The following is an 18,422-nucleotide window of genomic DNA, read 5'->3' as shown; positions in this document are numbered from 1 at the left end:
GAGTGGGGGCCAGTGATCACCTTCTTAGAGTTTTCAGATGCCTTTGTTCGTAGGAGCTCAAGAAATTGAACACATGAATCCTCAGCCCGGGAAAGGCAAAGGGGGTAGTGGGGATGCAATAAACCATGCAAATGGGGGAAGCGTATAGGAGCAAGGGAAGTTAGCTGGTGCCAGGACTCAGGTCTCTGTGTCATGGCAGTCTCACCATGAGTGGTGGAGAAGGAGGAGTATGCACCAAAGAGCTTAGGTGATGGGAAGGAGATCCGGTCAGAAGGACTGCACGGCCTGAGCTGGGCCGGCCTTAGTGTGACAAAGAGAGAGTGTCCTTGCTCTCAGAGAGAAACTGGTTTAGAGTGACAATGTTTCAGTCAACTGAGCTGGGAGGAGCCCAGGGGTGAGGCCAGATTAAAGACCAGAGGTGGCCCAACTCTCTCCAGTTACTTATTTTAAATTAGAATCATCTTACCTCTGAGAAATTTAGTCTATTTGTTGCTGCTGACGACAGGCCCACTGGGGACAGATATCCCCAGGAGTTGACTAGCTCTTTGCTGAGTGCCAGCCCTCCCTGGAGGAGGGGCTCCCTGGACACGGTGTCAAGAGAGCCACAGCATTCCCACAAAGACTTGCAAGCAAAGGGAGAGCCAGACAAACAACTAGCTAGAGTACACACATCTGACTGAGGGAGGACTGGTGAGAGCTTCCTTCTGTCCCGCACTGTCAGTGCCTTCCTTATCCCTCAGAAAACCTTTCTTCCTCTACCTCTCTAGAAAGAACTGTGGCCTTAAGGTCAGTATTTCACATCTGGACCATGGCTGGGGCAGCCTTTCCAACAGTCTCCCCTCCCCAGGAGCCTTCTACTCAAATCCCCCACATTCTGGGCACGCAGCATTCCAAAAGCCTGCGTGCCAGCCGCCAAGTGGGCACTGAAGATAGAGACAAGAAACACGATTCCAGTTCCTCAAGCTGTTGGGTGTAGCATGGGGGAGAGCGGTTTGAGGAGCATCTGGTAAACAGATCATCACTCACGGAACAATGGAAACTCTTAGAAGAGTCTGTAGCGGCAGGAAGGGCACCAAGGATGTGTCTGTCCTGATTTCCAGGGGAAGGCAAATCCATTTCCTAAATAAGAAAGTAGAGAACCCCACACTCACAAGTCTTTTTTTTTTTAAATTTAAGTACAATCTGCGCCCCCCCCAAGATGGGGCCCCAACTCAAAACCCAAAATCAAGAGTCATATACTCTACGGACTGAGCCAGCCAGGTCCCCTCGATATACAAGTCTTAATAGAGTGCGCCATCTTCTGGCCTGAGTCCTGCCTACCACCCAGGCTGTTTGCATCTGACAGCCAGGCTCCGTTAGGATATCACGTATCTGTGACTGGAAAAGAGAATCATTCCTCTCCACCCCTTAGAGGTGCTGGTTGGAGGATCATAAAACCACTCTTCCACTTTAAAATGAGTAATGTTGGAGAAGGCAGAATTCTAAGGCTCCTTCTAATTAAATCCCACCTTTTTTTTTTTTAAACGCAGTTAGGGTCAAGATCGGCACAAAAATGGGGATGAGAGTCTGATGCTGTTCTGTATGATAATGTGACGAAGCACTTCGAATGCAATTATGTTGCTTTTGGAGACATATTTCTCCACCCTAACCAGGATGTCGATGGTGTTGTCAAAAACTAACGGATATCTTTGATGGGTGTGTATGTGCACACACAAGCATGCAAGTGTGTCTCAATGTTTATTTGCTGGACGCCAGAAGTAAATCCTTATCACATCCCTCACTCTAGTGGGCGAGTCTAGAAGAAAGGGGACTTGGAATGCCAGTGCCCACCCAAAGCTATTGTGCTGATGCCCCTTGTGGTGCGGGGCTAGAGTGAGGAATTCAGATGTAAGGGTACGGACTGTTGGGGCTTACTGCGGCCCTTGGTTTTGGGGAGGGGGTGAATGCTCCATCATGATCAAGTCCTGTGGTAGTAGGTGGGATTTCTCTAGAAAGGAGAAGAGGTTTTATGTCCTAAGAATTCTCTTGGGGATGAGGTGGTGTCTTTAGGTCTGGATATCAAGGAAAAACTGGAAAAGAAGGGGCTGGCAGGCTTTGAAGGTACTTTATTTGTTTTTGCTTGTTTTCTCTTTTAATGCTTTCCTCTTGAGCTGTAAGGAGAGTCTTAACGAAATTTCCCATTTTACAAAAATATTTTTCATTCCTATTATGATCACCTTAAGTTCCTCAACCCTTCAGCAAGGTGCATTAACAGTCTCGTGATAAAGGTGTGGAAAATGAGAAAATGGAAATCTCGCTGCTGTGACCTGTGTTCACAGGTCAACTAACAGCATCCTGCCGGCCCACTGAGGTCGGAGGTGTAGGAAATTCTGTTGAGCAATAGCAAAGAAGGGGAGGTTTGTGGAATAGCTATGAGCAGAGGGGAGGAACTGTGAGCCAGGGGCTTGTGTTGAATGGACATTCCTTGTAAGGCAAAGCACCTCCTTCCCAATTTATACTAAAGATAAGTGACATCTGAAGCAGAGAAAGTTGATGCTTCGATTATAGATAAAATGCAATCTTTGCGTCAGAAATGCCCTTGTTCCCCACCACAGTGGGAATGAGAGTCTGATGCTGTTCTGTATGATATGATATGACTATGGTCCAGGGAACTCAGTCCCGCTAGGCATACAGGGAATCCTGTGTACCTGACTACCGATTATAGCTTTCAAAAGAACCTACAGCTTTGTCTGATCAGATCCCTTTCTTTTTGAGGCTCAAATCCCCTGAGGACTCTCTGGGTACATTGTGCCCCTGTCTCTTCAGACTAATAAGCTCCATTTTTTATTTTGGAAAATTTTTCAGGTCTGGAATGCACAGTTTATTAGTCTTTGAAGGAATGCAGCCGTAACCTGTATCTTATTCCTCAAGGGAGTATCCCAATTTGTTAAGTTCCGACAAAACATCCTTATTCCTCAATTCATTCTGCATAGAGCTGTCCAATCATTTTCTGTGCCGATCTTACCTTTCCATCCTCAACCCCCAGTATAAGTTGAAATTAAGCCCACAACAGTTCCTAAAATCTGCTAATGCCAGGAGCCTACCTGAAATTCCCAACTGTCAGCCTGAGAAACAAATTCTCCACACACACTTTAGGCACTTGCTGTGCTGACTCCCATCTGCTTCCTTGGAGTCATAAGGGACAGACTTCTGGTGGTACCTGTCATTTAACTCAATGTTCTTGTTTTTCAGACATAGCTGATTCTAAAACTTTCAAGCATTAAAATCCTTATTCTTTACGAGTGCAATTAGGATTAATTAGAAATACTCTGTTTGGGTGACTTCTAATTTATAAATATAACAGAATTTTAAATGTGTAAGCTTGGTTTCTGTGATAGCATCACTGGAGGCACAATTTTGCTCAGCATTCGTTGACCTATACTTGTACCAAGTTAGGAACTTTGGAGCCAGAATTTTGGAGTACCTTAAAGCTCAGGTGTTAAAAGCATATAAATCTGCCCGAAGCCTCCAGTTTGCCCAAAGCCTCACCACCCCCATATTCCTTCGCTCCCAACTCCCTTAGCTAGTCTCTGAACGCATTTGTGTTTGCCACTCTGTATTTTTCAATTCAACTCCCTCATTCTACAGTTGAGAGAAACAGACTGAAGGAGAGGAAAGAACTTGGCTGGGAAAGCCGCTCTGGAGAGTGGAACACAATTTCCTGTTCTCTCACGGCAGTATTCTTCCTTTTAGGCAAACTTTGTACTATGGCCAAAATCAACATTTGTTACCAAAAAGAAATGGAGAATTCTATGACTTCCCTAGCGTTTCAGAAAGGAGAGTTGTATGGAAACGGGAACAGTTTCCTGTGTAGTGTGTCCACGTAGGTAGAAGTTTCACTCAAATTCAACCTGCAAACCGACCGCAAATAATGGAGAACGCGAAGACAGAGGGAGTCCACAGCAGGAACCTCTGTTCCTGGCTCGCGTTTCTACCCGAGGCCAAACAGAACGGACCGGAGTGACGCGCAGCCGGCGGACAGAACTACCTACGTACACCGCGGTTGCTCTGGCCGGAAGAGAAGGGTGCAGCGCTCAGAAGGCTCCCGTCGTGGTTCTTGCTTCTCCGCTGTTGCTGCTGTGGACGTAGGAGTGGATACCCGAAAGCTTCCGCGCCTCTGGGGTGTGAGATGCCTGGCGGCGGCCGCTGCCCCGATTGCGGGTCCACGGAGCTCGTGGAAGACTCGCACTATTCGCAGAGCCAGCTGGTGTGCTCAGACTGTGGCTGCGTGGTCACCGAGGGGGTCCTTACTACCACCTTCAGCGACGAAGGCAACCTCCGAGGTATCTGTGCCGGCCTTTCCAGTGCCGCGGGTATAACCTGGGGTGGCGAGAGATTGACGTCGGAGTGCTCTTATTCCTCCGCGCCCTCGTCCCGTGTTCGCTAAACTACGGGAGAAAGTAACCGAGGAAGCTGCAGGAGGTCAGGGACTGCCCTTCATCTGTTTTTTTCCAGCACCTCGTACGGTATCTGGTATCTGGCATCTATCTGGAGAGAGAGAGAAGGTATAATAAACGACCAAATGAATCAGAGAAACAGTTCCACTCAATTTACCTAGTCTGGGTGTGATGGAAGGATTGTGGGTCAGTTCTTTACAGATACGGACAAATTATTACCTTCAAGTAGTCTTTAACACTAATTAGCAAAAATACTGTTTTTTTTTTTTTCCTTTGCGTTCTGAGTTCCTGGCCACTGCAGCCCTCAAAATCAGCAGTCAGGAAAATTACCTGGATTGCATATGCAGGAGGGAGGGCAAAAAACTTGGAACGCTCGAAGCCACTGTAGTGCATTCTTAACCTTCTCAGTCTCTGTATTTGATACTGCTGTGGGCATAAAAACCGGATAGACTTTTAGCGTGCAAAAATGGGTGCCTTCTGTGAGACAGGGAGCACAGCCTAAGGGTATGAATTCTCCCCGGTTTTGTGTGGTGTGAGGCCAGGGATCTGGTGAATAAAGGCTAAACAAGCTGTTTGTTGTCCATTATCTTACAGAAGTAACCTATTCCCGAAGCACAGGGGAAAATGAACAAGTTAGTCGCAGCCAACAACGAGGTGAGAATCGACCTTTTGTGATACGGTGGCCTTAAAATTCTCCTGATGGTCCAGCCTACCCTCTTGCTTTCCCTGTGTTCGGCATTACTGTGTAAGGTAGAGTAGGAGAGATTGGTAATTAGAAATAAAGAATGGAGGTGGTTCTAAGAGCATATACAGTTCTGATTCAGTATACAGTTTGGGTGTGTCAGGGCTGTGTTAGAGGTCGAGCCACGCATTCCAGATCATACTTGGGCCTGCCTTTGAATCATGCCAGCCCCTGAAGAATGGTGGGTTGAAATGTGACTTTTTCCACGAATTTCTTTGTGTCTTTAGAATGACCTCACCAAGTGTCACCCTTGTCACTGTAGGAAGGTACATTATTTGTGCGTCTGGTGTCGGAGACAAGTTTAGCAAAAATTGCTAGGAGCTGCACAGTAGCACCTTCAACCTCTTTGAGTCCTGCTGTTGGCTTTCTTAGGTCTCCGCCGCGTGAGAGACCTCTGCCGAGTTCTGCAGTTGCCATCGACATTTGAGGACACGGCAGTTGCCTACTACCAGCAGGCCTACCGGCACCCTGGCATCCGCGCCGCCAGGCTGCAAAAGAAGGAGGTGCTGGTTGGGTGCTGTGTCTTAATCACCTGCCGGCAGCATAACTGGCCCCTCACCATGGGAACCATCTGCGCCCTGTTGTATGCAGATCTGGATGTGTTTTCTGGCACCTACATGCAGATAGTGAAGCTCCTGGGGCTGGATGTGCCGTCTCTGTGCTTGGCAGACCTGGTGAAGACTTACTGTAGCAGGTACCTACCCGCAGGGAAACCCTGGGATGGGATGGCTCCTTGGATCTGAATCCTTTGACCTTTGGCTCTCTTTTTCACCAAAGCTCCTCTAAAGGGATTCGAGAAGAAAACCTATTCTCCCTTCCCTGTGCCTCGTACTAATAAGGTTAAGCCCATTTTACAGTTCTAAACTGCTGTCATTTCCAAATCCCTTTGCCCTTACTGCAGCCTAATGCTGTAGGTAAAGTAGGTGTCAGCCTTGGTCCGGGGCTGCTGAACTTTGCTCCTCTTGTGTTGTGCTGTGACCTGCCTGACTGTATGCCAGAGCCCTGCCTTGGCTCATCTGTGAAGGATCATCTGTGAAGGCAGGTGAAAGGAAGTTAGTGATGGGGCAAGAGGCAGAAGCTGAGGCTTTTTTTCCTAAGTAGCTGTGTTCTTTTCTTTTTTTCCGAAAAATAGGGGAAAAAGCAAAGGCTCTCAGTGACAAGTGGTGTTGGGTTTGCTGGATTATTATTCCTAGCTGGATGACTCTGGGCCCGTTTTTTCTAACTATAAGTGCACTTAAAGGGGTATGGAGGAGATGAAAGGAGAACAATTGGAAAGCACTCAGAATACGGCTGACGGGGAAGCTGACAAACGTGAGCCTCCTTGTGGGTTCTCCTGCCCTTCACTGTACAAGCAGGACACTCCACCTGTCTTCTCTCTGCACCTGTAGAAAGTCGCTGCCCAGCGAGCTTGAGTATTCCAAGAGGAGAGGATAGCTTGTCCATGACGAGTGGACTGCTTTTCCTCCCTTTGGCAGAGCAGCCCCCTCCCCTATAGGCATGGCGATCAGATTCTTATTTTGGTTCTTTCAGCTTCAAACTGTTCCAAGCTTCCCCATCCGTGCCAGCCAAATACGTGGAAGACAAAGAGAAGATGCTCTCTCGAACACTGCAGTTGGTGGAGCTGGCAGATGAGACCTGGCTGGTGACCGGGCGCCATCCCTTGCCCGTCATCACTGCGGCTACCTTCCTGGCTTGGCAGTCGCTGCAGCCTTCAGAGCGTCTGAGGTGCTCCCTCGCCCGGTTTTGTAAATTGGCGAACGTGGACCTGCCCTGTCCTGCTTCCTCCCGCCTCCAGGAGCTGCTGGCTGTGCTGCTGCGGATGGCCGAGCAGCTGGCCTGGCTGCAGGTGCTGAGGCTCGACAAGCGGTCTGTGGTGAAGCACATCGGCGACCTCCTGCAGCACCGCCACACGTTGGTCCGCAAGGCCTTTCGAGATGGAACGGCGGAGCTGGACGGCGAGGGGAAGGAGCTGCAGGGACAGGGTCTGGGGCCAGGGCGGGGAGAAGCAGAGGCAGCGAGTAGTTCCTTAGATCTGCCCGAGGGCAAGCGGCCAGCCAGTCCTGCCCTTCTCCTCCCACCTTGCATGTTGAAGCCCCGGAAGCGGATCTGTCCCCCACCGCCTATCTCCACAGTCACCGGCGACGAGGACATTTCCGATAGTGAAATAGAGCAGTATTTGCGTACCCCTCAGGAAATGAGGGACTTTCAAAAAGCTCAAGCTGCCAGACAGGCTGCCACCGGGGTTCCTAACCCTCCCTGATGTGCACCCGAGGAAGCGCTCCCACCACTCCGGCAGCAGCTTGACCACAGGCCTGTGCGACCCGGAGGAGTGAGTGTACACGAGTCCTGAGGTGGCCGGTTTTCTCTTTTTTCTCTTGTTTAAAGGAACTAAGGGATTCTGCAGTTAATTGGAACCTGGGTCCTGCAGTAGAAGTTGGGAGCAATGCAGGAACAACTGGGTTGGAGAGAATCCCGTCCCTGAGAGGGATGGTCCCAAAGGGGAAGGCACACATTCATACTGTGAGGGATGGCTTTCCTCCTAGTCGGGTTGGAGGATGTCGGGCCTCCTCCTGATTTGGATCAGCTGCACTGCTGCTGCAGGCCTGATAGGCCCTCCCCGCTGGTGTGGCAGGGTTGGCATTTGAAATGGTATCAGCCCTCAGAGGACAGGAACTGGGCCATTCTTGGCCCTGTGTCCATCTGCAGGCATGGGTGGGTTCTTGTGTACGGGGTCATAAAATCCTGTACCTCATAACAAAAGGACCATGGGTGGACTAAAGTTCTATAGCTCAAAGGGCTTTGCAAAATTTTAATATATTAAAACAAGAGGCATCTGCTAGAAAACATTCTATTGTATAAAACCCGAGCTTTTAAAAACAGGTTTTCTTTGGCACTTTTCATCCCCTCCCTCCCTTTTCCCCAGCGTATTGCAAAAAGCTCTCCAGTGCTAAGGCATTGGCATGGTACGTAAACAGCAGCCAGCATATGTGGAAGAATAATACGAAGCTTTTTTTTTTTTTTTTGGGGTTTTTTTTTTGTGTTTTTTTTTTTTTTTTTTTTTAGTCTAATATTGTCTGTGCAGCAAGCATAAATAACAGGATTCATCCCAAGGTGTGTGACTTTTCTCCCCTCCCTTTTGTCTTTTGCCTTGGTGATTAGACTGTGGGGATGTGGACACCAAGAGGGGACCTGGACCAGGTCTGGTTTTCCTGATCCTCTTCACCAGGCTTAGCTTTCCCTCCATTTTTCATTGGGTCCTGTAGTAAGGCTGGTGATTGCTTTTTAGGTTGGGGGAAATATGGGTGCTGGTGTTTAAAAAAGTAGTGAAGGCACAGGCCCCACGTGAGCTTCAGAGATCCTACCTGCTGCCCTGGGGGATTCAGCTTGGGCTTCTGTGAGGCAGGAAGGCGGTTCAATGTTTGGGAGGTTTCTCCCTAATATGGAGCTAGAGATCAGATTTTTGGAATGGTTCTTGCATATGGCCTCATGGAGGCGGGGAAATGCTCTTCCATAGTCCCTCGGTGTTGGCAGGCGGAGACTGAGGCTATGGGGCTTGCCATTGAGCAGTTAAGTGCTCCTTTAGCACCACCTGCGGACTTGTGGTGCCTCTCTTCAGAGCACTGTTTACAGGGCCGGGTTTAGGCCAGGACTGCATGGGGCTTGAAATCTAAGTACTGCTCTCCAGCTGCCTCCGATCTCACCTGGTGTCTGGCGGAGTCAGCAGCTCAGGCACAGGGCCTCTTGCTTTGTCCTAAAGCCCCACCTCTTAAGCCCTGCCCTGTGCTTTGTATACCACTCCTGTGTCCCTGATTGTGCACTCTTTCCCTAGAACGCCATCTCCAGGGCTGCCTTTCACACTGTTCCACCTTCTCTTGCATAGTTTATCTTAAAAGTAGCACCTATACGCACGGCCGCCTGGCTCATCTGCAAGACTGGCCCCCTCCTTGCCCTGGAAGCTGGGTCAGGGAGAGGCCCTAGGACCTAGGCACAGATGGCTGACTGTAGAGGACAGTGAGGAGATAACATGGTTCTGGAGCTCCCGTCTGTGTTTTCCTGATATGGACGGCCACCAGCGAGGCAGGGTGGATGAGATGTGGGGAGTACCGAAGGAGCCCACCTGGGAGCTGTGCCTGTGCCCACCTCCCAGGCCAATAGGACCTTCCCCCACTACCCTGGACGGCACAGTCTGCTTCCCAAACTAGCCTGGGCTGGGAAGGTGTGTATCCTGCTGGCGGTCCTGGGATCGTCGCTAGCCCAGAGGTACGGCCCTCTTGGCAGTGGCAGGCCTTTGGCCTGTCCTTTTCCCCAGCCTCCGGGACTAAAGCCAGTGTGGCCCGCGGAAGCCCTGGGCACCTCTCCCTCAAATCTGCTGACGTACCGCTGGACGTCTTTGAGGGTCCCCGAGAAGCCGGCATGTTTGGCAGTGTCGCCCACCCCCGCCCTAGACGGTGGTCTCGCTCTTCCAGAGACCCGTCTTCATGCAGGCGCTGACCGCCGCGTCCGCGCACGCCCCGCCGAGGTCGTCGTACTTGGCCCCCTTGGGCGCGCCGTTGAGGCTGGCGGCGTTGAGCGGGTATGAGCGCCTTTTGCCCTCCCGCTCCGCGCCGGCCCCGCCGCCCTTGAGGTTGTCGCGACTGGCGCTGCGGCGCTGGCCCGGGCGGCCGGCCTCGGGAGGCGGCGCTGCGCTCGTGTCGCTGCCCTCCGACGGCGTGAGCATGGGCTCGCCCTCGAGCTGGAGGCCCGGGCTGTTGCGGCTGCTGCCCGGGTAGCTGTCAGACGGGCTGTTGTGCAGGCTGCCGCTCTCGCTGGACAGGAGCTCGGGCGCCCCGGCCGCCGCGCCCCCGCGCAGCACCTTGAGCCGGTTCTTGGCGCCGGTCTCCCCCGCGCGGTGCCCCTTGGCCCGACTCTTGTGCGCTCGGCGCCCATGGTGCAAGTTGTTGGGGTGGCGGGGAGCGAGGCTGCCCCGGGAGCCCATGGGCTCCGGCTCCCCTTCCCCACGGGCCATCACCCCCACCTCGCACACCTGACTCTGTGCTAGCTGCAGGTTAGTGAGCTTGCAGGGGCCCAGGGACGGCGCGTGGCTGCTGCTGCCACTCGGGGAGGACTTGAGGGAGGCGGGGCCCTCTCCGAATACGGGGGAACCGTCCTCTGGGGCGGCGGGCACGGCCCCGGGTGAGGCACGGGAGGCCGAGGCCTGGGGGCAGCAGGCACGCCAGGAGGCCCTAACGTCCCGGCGCCGGGCACAATGGTGGGTGAAGACGAAGAGTCCCAGGGCGGAGGCCGCCGCCCCGTACAGGCAGCTGCACACCACCCGGGGCAGCCAGCGCTGGGACACGGCCAGAGCCCCACAGGCCCACATGGCCAGGTACAGGAAATGAGTGGTCACCAGCGCCCCCAGTTGGACGCCTGGAGAATAGAGGCCGTCACCATCCTCCGGGGGCCCGGGTGTCACCACCCCAGCGCTCCCAGTAGCCAGAAGGGAACCTGAGTCATTCAGGAGGGGGCCGCTGCTCCTAAGTCTGGTGGAACCCCTCAGTTCCTCCCCTGTCTCAAGGGACACCCTGCTGGTTCCCCCCTTTGGGCTCTGTGCCAGAGGACCCCTTAAGCGCAGCCCGGCACACAGGAAATAGATCCAGGTGATCAGCAGAATCAAAGCCACCGGGATGTAGAAGGCTCCTAGGCTTGGACGCCACACCAGCCAGCAGCTGAGGGGAGACACAGGCAGTGGGTGAGGAGGGGCATGTCTGAGGTGGCTGGGGAGATAGGACGTGGTGAGTGGCAAGGCAGAGACTGGCTTAGGCAACATGCATGGGTTTGGGTTGGGTCACTGGCCAGGTGGGCCTGCAGGTGCCCCTGCCAGTGGAGTAGAGGGCATCTGGTATTGGGGCAGGTGGGTTTGGGGCAGGCAGGCCATGGCGCTCACTAGGGGCTGTGGTCCCGGTAGTTGTGGATGTTGACCGCAGCTGTGATGCCACAGATAATGAGTGGGATGCCTCCGGCGATCAGATAGAACCTGGAGAGGAATGGGGTTTGGGGGTCAGAGATGGTGGGGAACCAAGGGAATTGGAACCAGATGCTCAGAAACCTTGACTTGGGGTCTCTGTCCCCTCCTCTTCCCCTTTAAATTCTCTCAGAATTTGTTGCGGGCTCTGTAGGTTCCCAGGGGACTTGACCATGACTGTTGCAAGGGACAGAGGCCAGAATTGCTCTCTCACCTGAAACAGTACAGAAGTCAGGGTGCCACTGTGGTTCGCAGGATCCCTCCCCAGGGCCCAGGGCCCTGGCCTTGTTGTCATCCCTGAAAAGCTCTAAGGACACACCCACTCCCAAGGCCTTGGGCAACCTGGCCCACCCACCCAAGGCTTTGCAACTCTTTTCTCTTTGGAGAGTGCTCACCCAGGACCTTGGACCCGCCCTGCCTCCAGCCTGGGAAAACAGATGGTGCTGTCCTTCCCCTGGCCTGGACTCGGAGCCCTTCACCCTTGCAAAGCTGACCGCTGGAGGCAAGTACCGGAGCATGGGGCGGGGCGTGGGTGGAGCCAAGTCCCCTTCTTGTGGAGGGGGTGCTCTCCAGGTGAGCTCCTTGTGGAGGACACGGGCCTTCACGCCCATCCAGAGCAGTGTGGACAATGAAGAGTAGTGCAGCGTGATGCCCACCTGCAGGGTCAAGCCACAGAGGCTGGGGGACCAGGCTGCTACTGCTCAAGCCGCCCCAGAGCCCCAGTCCCCAGGATTATTCTCCCACTCCTCCCACAGTCCCACCCCCAGCTCTACCCTGATCCTCCAAAGGTTCTGCCCCTGCTGTCACCCTCTCTCCTCCCACCCCATGCTCCTCTTCCACTGGGGACACTTTTCACAGCCCTGCTGTTGGTGTCTGCCCTGTTCCTGACCTCTCCTCCACTGCAGATCCCCGCCCTCCACTTTGAAGACCCATCTTCTAGTTTCTCTACTTCTTACCACCCCTATGCCCATGGCTCCCACCCCCAGCAGGGCTGCACACAACAGTGGAGCTGGGGCCTATCAGCATGAGACCTCATTTCTTCCCCTGCACCTCCCAACTCTGTGCCATCACTCATCTTGGAGCGCTCCCCACCCCCACCCTAGCCCCTTCTGCTTACTGCCTGGCAGACCATGTTGTAGTTGGTGAGTGTGATGCCTCCTGCAAAGACGGCGGAGGTCATGGCCATGTGGAAGCACAGGTTCAGCAGCATGTGCCAGCCCTTCCGGGACACATGGATGGAGCTGCCCCAGAAACAGTCTTTAATTAACGGGCCACCCACCCAAGGTCAGGCCCATGCGGTCTCAAGGCCATTGGGAGAGCAAAGGGGGAAAGCAGATAACAGTGTGCATGCACGTTTGTGAATGTGATCAAGGCCCGAGGGCAGGGAGGGCTTAACCCTTCGAAAGAGCCTGCGAACATCATGGAGACCCACTTGGGGAAGGGACACTGGCCAGTACTCAGACCCACAACCTCCCCTCCGCATCTTCCCTTCCTTCAGGAGCTCCCACCTGTGGTTGAGGATGTAGGTGATGATGGTGGAAAAGAGACAGAGCAGAAGCAGGGCCGTGCAGGGGTACACGACGGGATGCAGCCCTGCCCCGGAGCCCCCCACTGCCCTGGGGAAGGCACTCAGCTCCTGGAAAGAACGGGAAAGGGGAAGTATTAGGAAGCAAGGGGTAGGGGCCATCTCATGGAGTCCTGGCCAGTCCCCCAGACCATTTTTCTTCAAGCTCAGTCAGCTTTGGCTCCTCTTCCATCCAGGTGGGTAAACACTAAGTGCTGAGACAGCACTCTTGGAAAGTCAGTCCCAGGTAGTGTTAGTCATCTACCGCCAGCCAGTTCTGCCCTCGTCTCTTGCCCCTCTGCTCTCAGCCTAAAAACCAGAGATGATGAAAGAGGGGGAGGTTTCTGTCTATAATCCAGGTGCATGCCTGCTCAGGATCTGGGAGAGTGGGGTGCGAAATGTGAGGGAGAGGGACCTGGAGAGGAGTGAGTGAGGAGGGTGATCAGAAAAGAGAAATGTTCCCAGATTTTTTTTTTCCCCTTTAACAATCTGGGTCTCAGAGAGTACAGATGTGAAGACCAGGCTGGGGAGTTCCAGATCCATCTCTCGGGATGAATGGAGGCAGGACCTGTCTCCTGAAAGATGAAAAGGTGTGGGGGAGGACCAGAGGGACATTTCCCCATGAATTCTACAGTCATGAGGCTGTTCTGCTTTCTGTAGTTCTCTGGGGCCCCAGGTGATCAGAATACCCCCATCCTCACCCCCACCCCATGCTCCCCCTACAATTCCCCAGTCCCAGTCCTCTCCAGCTCCCGCCCCCGCCCCCCATCCCACTCACCATGAGCACAGCCACATTGCCTAAGTGCTGGCAGTGCAGGGAGCTGACATTGGGCTGGCTGGAGCGGAGCTGGCAGCCCTCGGAGCTCCAACCCCCGGGGCCCCCAGGCCCATCCTGGCTCCACCAAGCTGCCACAGGCTCAGCCCCCTCAGCCCAATGCCGAAGCGAAATGGCCACTGGCTCGGTCAGGTTGCCCACACCGCAGCCACCTGCAGGGGAGAGGGAAGTCCACCCAGGTAGAACAAGGCCGTGAAGAGGTGAGGCGGCCCGTCCTACAGCAATGGCAAGACAGCAACGGCAGAGCTCCACGAAACCCGTGGGTGGGGCAGGGTGTGGGCTGGGCTTGGGATGTACCATGGAGACCCAGGAATGAATCAAAAAGCACTGGGAGGTGACCCATTCTAAATGTCAAATGAGCCGTGACTGGGGACAGGGAGAGGAAGGTAGAAGGTAATACTGAGGGAGAGGGAGAGAAAGGTGAAGAGAGAACCCTTTTGGAATTTGACAAATCTGGGATATAAATTCCAATGTCTTCCAGAGTCCTTCTCTAGCAATCCCTTCCTTGAGAGGATGTCTCTGTCCCTTATCCTCTTGGGAAATGATCAGGAGCCACTGTCCTCCTCCACCTCCCTCAGGGCCTTAGGGGACGCTGTGGGTGAGGGAAGGGCAGGTGGCAGGGGCCCCAGGCAGACACTTGGGAGCACTCCGTGCAGCACAGGGGAGTTCAGTCCCTTACTGGTTCCTGCAAAGATGACAGGGGTGGCCACACCACGCCTCTTGCCAGGCCCAGCAGCTCCAGGGCGGGAGGTGTTGCCGTGGCTGCGGAAGAGGCGGCCATTTCGGAAGACCAGTAGTTGCAGGGTGCAGTCTGGGGGGACAGGGGGAGCCAGGGCAGCCGGAAGGGACGAGAACAGACTGGGCGGCAGCTGGATGGAGGCCAGGGCCACGCTGTTCTGGGGGGACATCGGAGTTCCTCAGAGACATCTGGGAACCCCTAGGACTCTGAGGCCTTCCAGTCCTCTCCTCCCCCCTCCCCTGAACCCCTTTTCTGGATCTGCTTCCACTCACCCCACCCACCCCCACCAGGCACCTGCATCAAAGCACGACCACCCCCTCGACCGTTCCCCAGTGCCCACCTTGATGTGGAAAGACGACAGAGAAATGCTGGGTCTCCCTGTGGTACAGCGGAAGCGGAGCTGCTGATCAGCCAGGGGCTCAGGCTCCGGTGAGGGATTCTGGCTGGGGCCCCCGGGCCGCATGCCCGGCACCCCTGCCTCCCTTCTCTGGAAGGCTGTGCAGGTCAGCCCCACGTAGCCGTGTGGCTTGATGAGATAGGCCTCCAGTGCCACATTCCTTGAGTTCTAGGGACAGGGAGCTTGTCAGCCCCCTCCCCATCTGAGATACAGCAGCTCCAGATCTCTGGGCCTCCTGCCGGCCACTGCCCAGTCCCTCTCTGCAGATTCACTTAGGCTGGGCACCCCCACACCTTAGTCCTGACTGGCTGCTCAAGGCCTGGCAGCATGATGTGTGCTGTGGGGTCTCCCCAACCCCTGGCCATGGCACCCTCCTGAGACCCTTCCTTGCCTCACACCCTACCTTGTACCTTGCTCGCCCCTTAGCAGGTACTAGTTCTGCCACCACGGCCAAGCCGCAGAGCAGGGTCCCGTCCAACCTTACACCGCCCAGGGTACCCAGCGCGGGATCTTACACGGCCAAGATGCCCTGCAGCGGTTGTTAATCGGTTCACAGCCCAGCACAGGCAATGTCACCCTCTTCTTAGGGAGCAGGAGTCTCTGTGACTCCTCATTGCATCACAGGGCTGTGGCCCTGCTTCCAAGCCTCCTCTTACTCATGCCTTGGGCTTCTTTTCCCCTTCCTCCCCTTTATTTCCACTGGACTAGCGTTACAGCTCCAGTTCCCCACCACAAAGTCTTGCATGACTCCTCCCTGTCATCAGCCCCCTCCCTCCCCTCTGCACTGCTGTGGACAACCCCGGTCCGGCTCGGAATTCTTGCCAGCTGGGCCCATGGCAGGTGCATACTTGGAGGACTTGCTGCCTGAAGACAGGAGTGTTTCCCTCCTGGCAGGCAAGGGCTGGCCCCGATTGCCTCTAAGTTCCCTCCCAGGGCTAGGCTCCCCAAAGAGCTCCCTCCCAGCTGACCCACGTTACCACGGAGATGTGCTGGGCGTGGGGGCTGAGGGCAGCCCCCCCAATGCGCTCCAGGGCACCCACGATGCCACTGCAGGCCTTGTCCTCGCGCTGGGCCAGCCACAGCAGGTGCTCGTCCACCAGCATCAGATTGCTGGCCATGTCCACCATCACCTCCACCAGCTGGCAGGGGGCAGAAAGTCACTGAGGGCAGGAGCGGGGTTTGGGGCCTGGAGGCTGGGGCACAAGAGGCTTGAGCAAATGGGGACTGGTTTCCAGGGACCCCAGAAGCCAGGCTGAATCTCACCTCTTTGATCTGGTCAACGTAACCCAGAAATTTCTGGATCATCTGAGCCACATAGACAACATCCATCATGTCAGAGAAGCTGGCTGCCTCGGCTGTGTACACTCGCAGCTGGTGAGCCAGGGTCAGCGCGTTGGAGGCATTGATGGGCATCTGGGAAGATTGAAGGAATAAAGGAGATGGTCCAGTTCTGCTCCTTCTCCCCCAGAATTGCCCCTAGAGGGCCCCCTTGTCTGTGCTGATGCTCAGGGCCCCAGCGCCTGGGGAGAGGGATCTGGCCCACCAGCTGGGTCTAATCAAGACAGGAGGCACATGTAAGGAATGGACTCATCAGGACTCCGGGCCGCCCACTTCTAACACCACTGGCCTAAGGATAATGGGACAGCCTCACGCTGTCCTTGTTTTTCCCCTTCAGGCCGCCCTGGCTGTGTTTGAGAATAAAGATGCTTGGGGTGACCCTGGAGGGATCTGAATGCCCTCAAAGGAGAAAAGCTAGCTGAGAGCCCCTCACTGCTCATGCCCACAGCAAGGAGGAGCAGCAGAGCCACAGCCATGAGGGGGCTCCCCTTCCCAGCCCCCAGAACCAGAGCTGATGGGTGTCCCCTGCCCCTCTCCTCTCCTGGCCTCACCAGCACGAAGGTGTAGAGCACCCGGGTGATGTCGTTGGTGTACAGACAATGGGAGTAGTCCCCTGGCTCCCAGCGGCCAGCTCGGTCACACCGGCGGGAGGCTCGGGTGCCTGGGGCACCCCCGCTCAGGGGCACCGAGGTGAAGGGGTACTGTAGGCAGGACTGGTAGGCTGTGATGCCAGCCAGAGTTCGAGGCCACCTGGGGGCAGACGTGGGAGGTTGCTGATCCCCCAGGCTCCTCAGAGCAAGGCTCCCTCCTCTGCCCTTAGACCTGGGATGCTGAACCCCTTTAGGACCTAGGGGGTGGATTCAGAGAGAGTTCGGACTGGCCTTGGAGGGGCTCCTGAGCTCCACCTTCTCTCTGAGTCCACGTTTGTTCAGACATGGAGCCCTGACTTCAAGCTCCTTACCCTTTCTGGGCCTGAGGGTTCTCAGCTGTCCATGGGGAGGATAGTACCTGCCCTTCCTCATGGAGACGCCCAGGGGTATATTAAAATCTGATGTTCCTTGTGGGCGAATTTCATAAACTATTAATGCAAGGAAACAAGACAAAGAAACAAAACCCACCCAAACATTTTGTTCTGCACAGCACATGTCAGATGGGGGTTTATACAAAAAGATATGCGAAAACAACAGCGGGACAACAGCGGGACAGTGGAGCTGGGGACTTAGAACGGATGGGGAGCCCCGCCCCCGCCCCGTGTTCTCTGACAACGCGCGGAGGGGCGGGGCCCGGGGCGGCAGAAGGCACCGCACCTGAAGTCCCCGCGGTTGTTGGCGACTCGCTCAGCAGGGCAGTAGGAGGCGGAGGTCTCCAGCACCACAATCTCCACCTTCTTGCTGGCGTTGCCCTGCGCCGTGGACACGGAGCACTCCCACTCCCCTGACGCCCACACGCCGATGTGAGACAGGGTCAGCTCGCTGCGGGCGGGCGGGCGGTGGGCTGGCTGCGAGGCACTCTCGGTGGCCGCGCCACCCTCCCTAAGCGCCCCAACCCCGTCCGCCCCGGGGCCCCTGACTGAGGGCCTGCGGGGCAGGGGCTTCAGGGTTCTGTCCTCTTTAACGGAGAGGGACGCGAGCACACACTCCCTCAATTCCGACTGGCCTTATGGTACGGTCTTCCTGAGCTTCCATTTCCCCACCTTTATCACGGAGCTACTAAGACCTCCCCTGCAAGTCTATCGGAGAGACTCGGTCCCACAGTGGAGCTGAGAGTCACTGCATACACTGTGGAAGCGCCAGAGAAACCTCAGGTATCATCCTTGTTTTTTTCCTATCAGGCGCTGAGTCTCTATCCCCTAGCCAGACCATTTACGACTCAGCCCAGGGTTTCCAGAAACACACCCGCGCACTCTCCCAGGTACGTGAGCATGCTCTCCAGCCCCTGTCGGAGCAGGGCTCCTTTAGGGAGCAGGCGATGGGCACAGTGGCCTCCCCCACCCCCGCCTGGGGCTGGAAAGGGGCAGGAGGGCTGGTACCTGGTGATGAAGGTGCAGTCGTGGATGAGGCTTTCTGCCAGGAGGATGCCTGCCTGCTCGTCGCCTTCCAGGGGGGCCCGGTTGTGGTACCAGCGGATGCGAGTGTCATTGCCCAGGTAGCTGGCGGAGCACTGGAAGGGCAGCCGGTCACCCTGGAACACGACTTGGCGCAGGGATGGGATGAGGTGGTGCGTGTGCAGCTCCAGGGCCCCTTCTGTGGGAGGAGACATGGGCGTGGGGGGGCATCAGGCACCAGGGTGGGACAGGCCCCGTCTGACGAGAGCTCCCCTTGAGGTGGGGAAGAAAGAGTGCAGGAGAAAGCCTCTGGAAGTGAGAGCACA

The 18,422-nt window shown here is 55.4% G+C and overlaps 2 protein-coding genes across 3 annotated transcripts in view; one reads left to right on the top strand and one right to left on the bottom strand.

The window, feature by feature from the left end:
• The first annotated feature begins 4,098 nt into the window (after window positions 1-4,098).
• Window positions 4,099-8,057, top strand: BRF2 (BRF2 RNA polymerase III transcription initiation factor subunit). Its single transcript, XM_032838104.1, has 4 exons — window positions 4,099-4,322; window positions 5,031-5,090; window positions 5,551-5,872; window positions 6,709-8,057. Exons 1-4 carry the CDS (start codon window positions 4,169-4,171, stop codon window positions 7,436-7,438), a joined length of 1,266 nt encoding a protein of 421 aa, XP_032693995.1. The 5' UTR covers window positions 4,099-4,168; the 3' UTR covers window positions 7,439-8,057.
• An 813-nt stretch (window positions 8,058-8,870) lies between these two features.
• The window catches only part of ADGRA2 (adhesion G protein-coupled receptor A2), a 33,496-nt gene continuing 23,944 nt past the window's right edge, over window positions 8,871-18,422 (bottom strand). Inside the window, exons 7-19 of one of the 2 annotated variants that reach the window (XM_032838100.1) lie at window positions 18,082-18,295; window positions 17,360-17,524; window positions 16,604-16,802; window positions 15,978-16,127; window positions 15,692-15,853; window positions 14,658-14,882; window positions 14,258-14,474; window positions 13,522-13,730; window positions 12,688-12,815; window positions 12,297-12,420; window positions 11,690-11,835; window positions 11,102-11,191; window positions 9,620-10,883 (exon numbers count right to left, since the gene is read on the bottom strand). In XM_032838100.1, the coding sequence (XP_032693991.1) occupies window positions 9,620-10,883; window positions 11,102-11,191; window positions 11,690-11,835; window positions 12,297-12,420; window positions 12,688-12,815; window positions 13,522-13,730; window positions 14,258-14,474; window positions 14,658-14,882; window positions 15,692-15,853; window positions 15,978-16,127; window positions 16,604-16,802; window positions 17,360-17,524; window positions 18,082-18,295 (3,293 nt within the window). Of the gene's footprint in view, window positions 10,884-11,101; window positions 11,192-11,689; window positions 11,836-12,296; window positions 12,421-12,687; window positions 12,816-13,521; window positions 13,731-14,257; window positions 14,475-14,657; window positions 14,883-15,691; window positions 15,854-15,977; window positions 16,128-16,603; window positions 16,803-17,359; window positions 17,525-18,081; window positions 18,296-18,422 lie in introns of both variants that reach the window. The other variant, XM_032838101.1, reaches the window with a different exon arrangement.

The sequence above is a fragment of the Lontra canadensis genome, unplaced genomic scaffold, assembly GCF_010015895.1.
Source record: "Lontra canadensis isolate GAN:19392208 unplaced genomic scaffold, GSC_riverotter_1.0 scaffold101, whole genome shotgun sequence".
NCBI lineage: Eukaryota > Metazoa > Chordata > Mammalia > Carnivora > Mustelidae > Lontra > Lontra canadensis.
The sequence above is the reverse complement of the archived record's forward strand: the minus strand, read 5'-3'. Positions and strand labels throughout refer to the sequence as shown.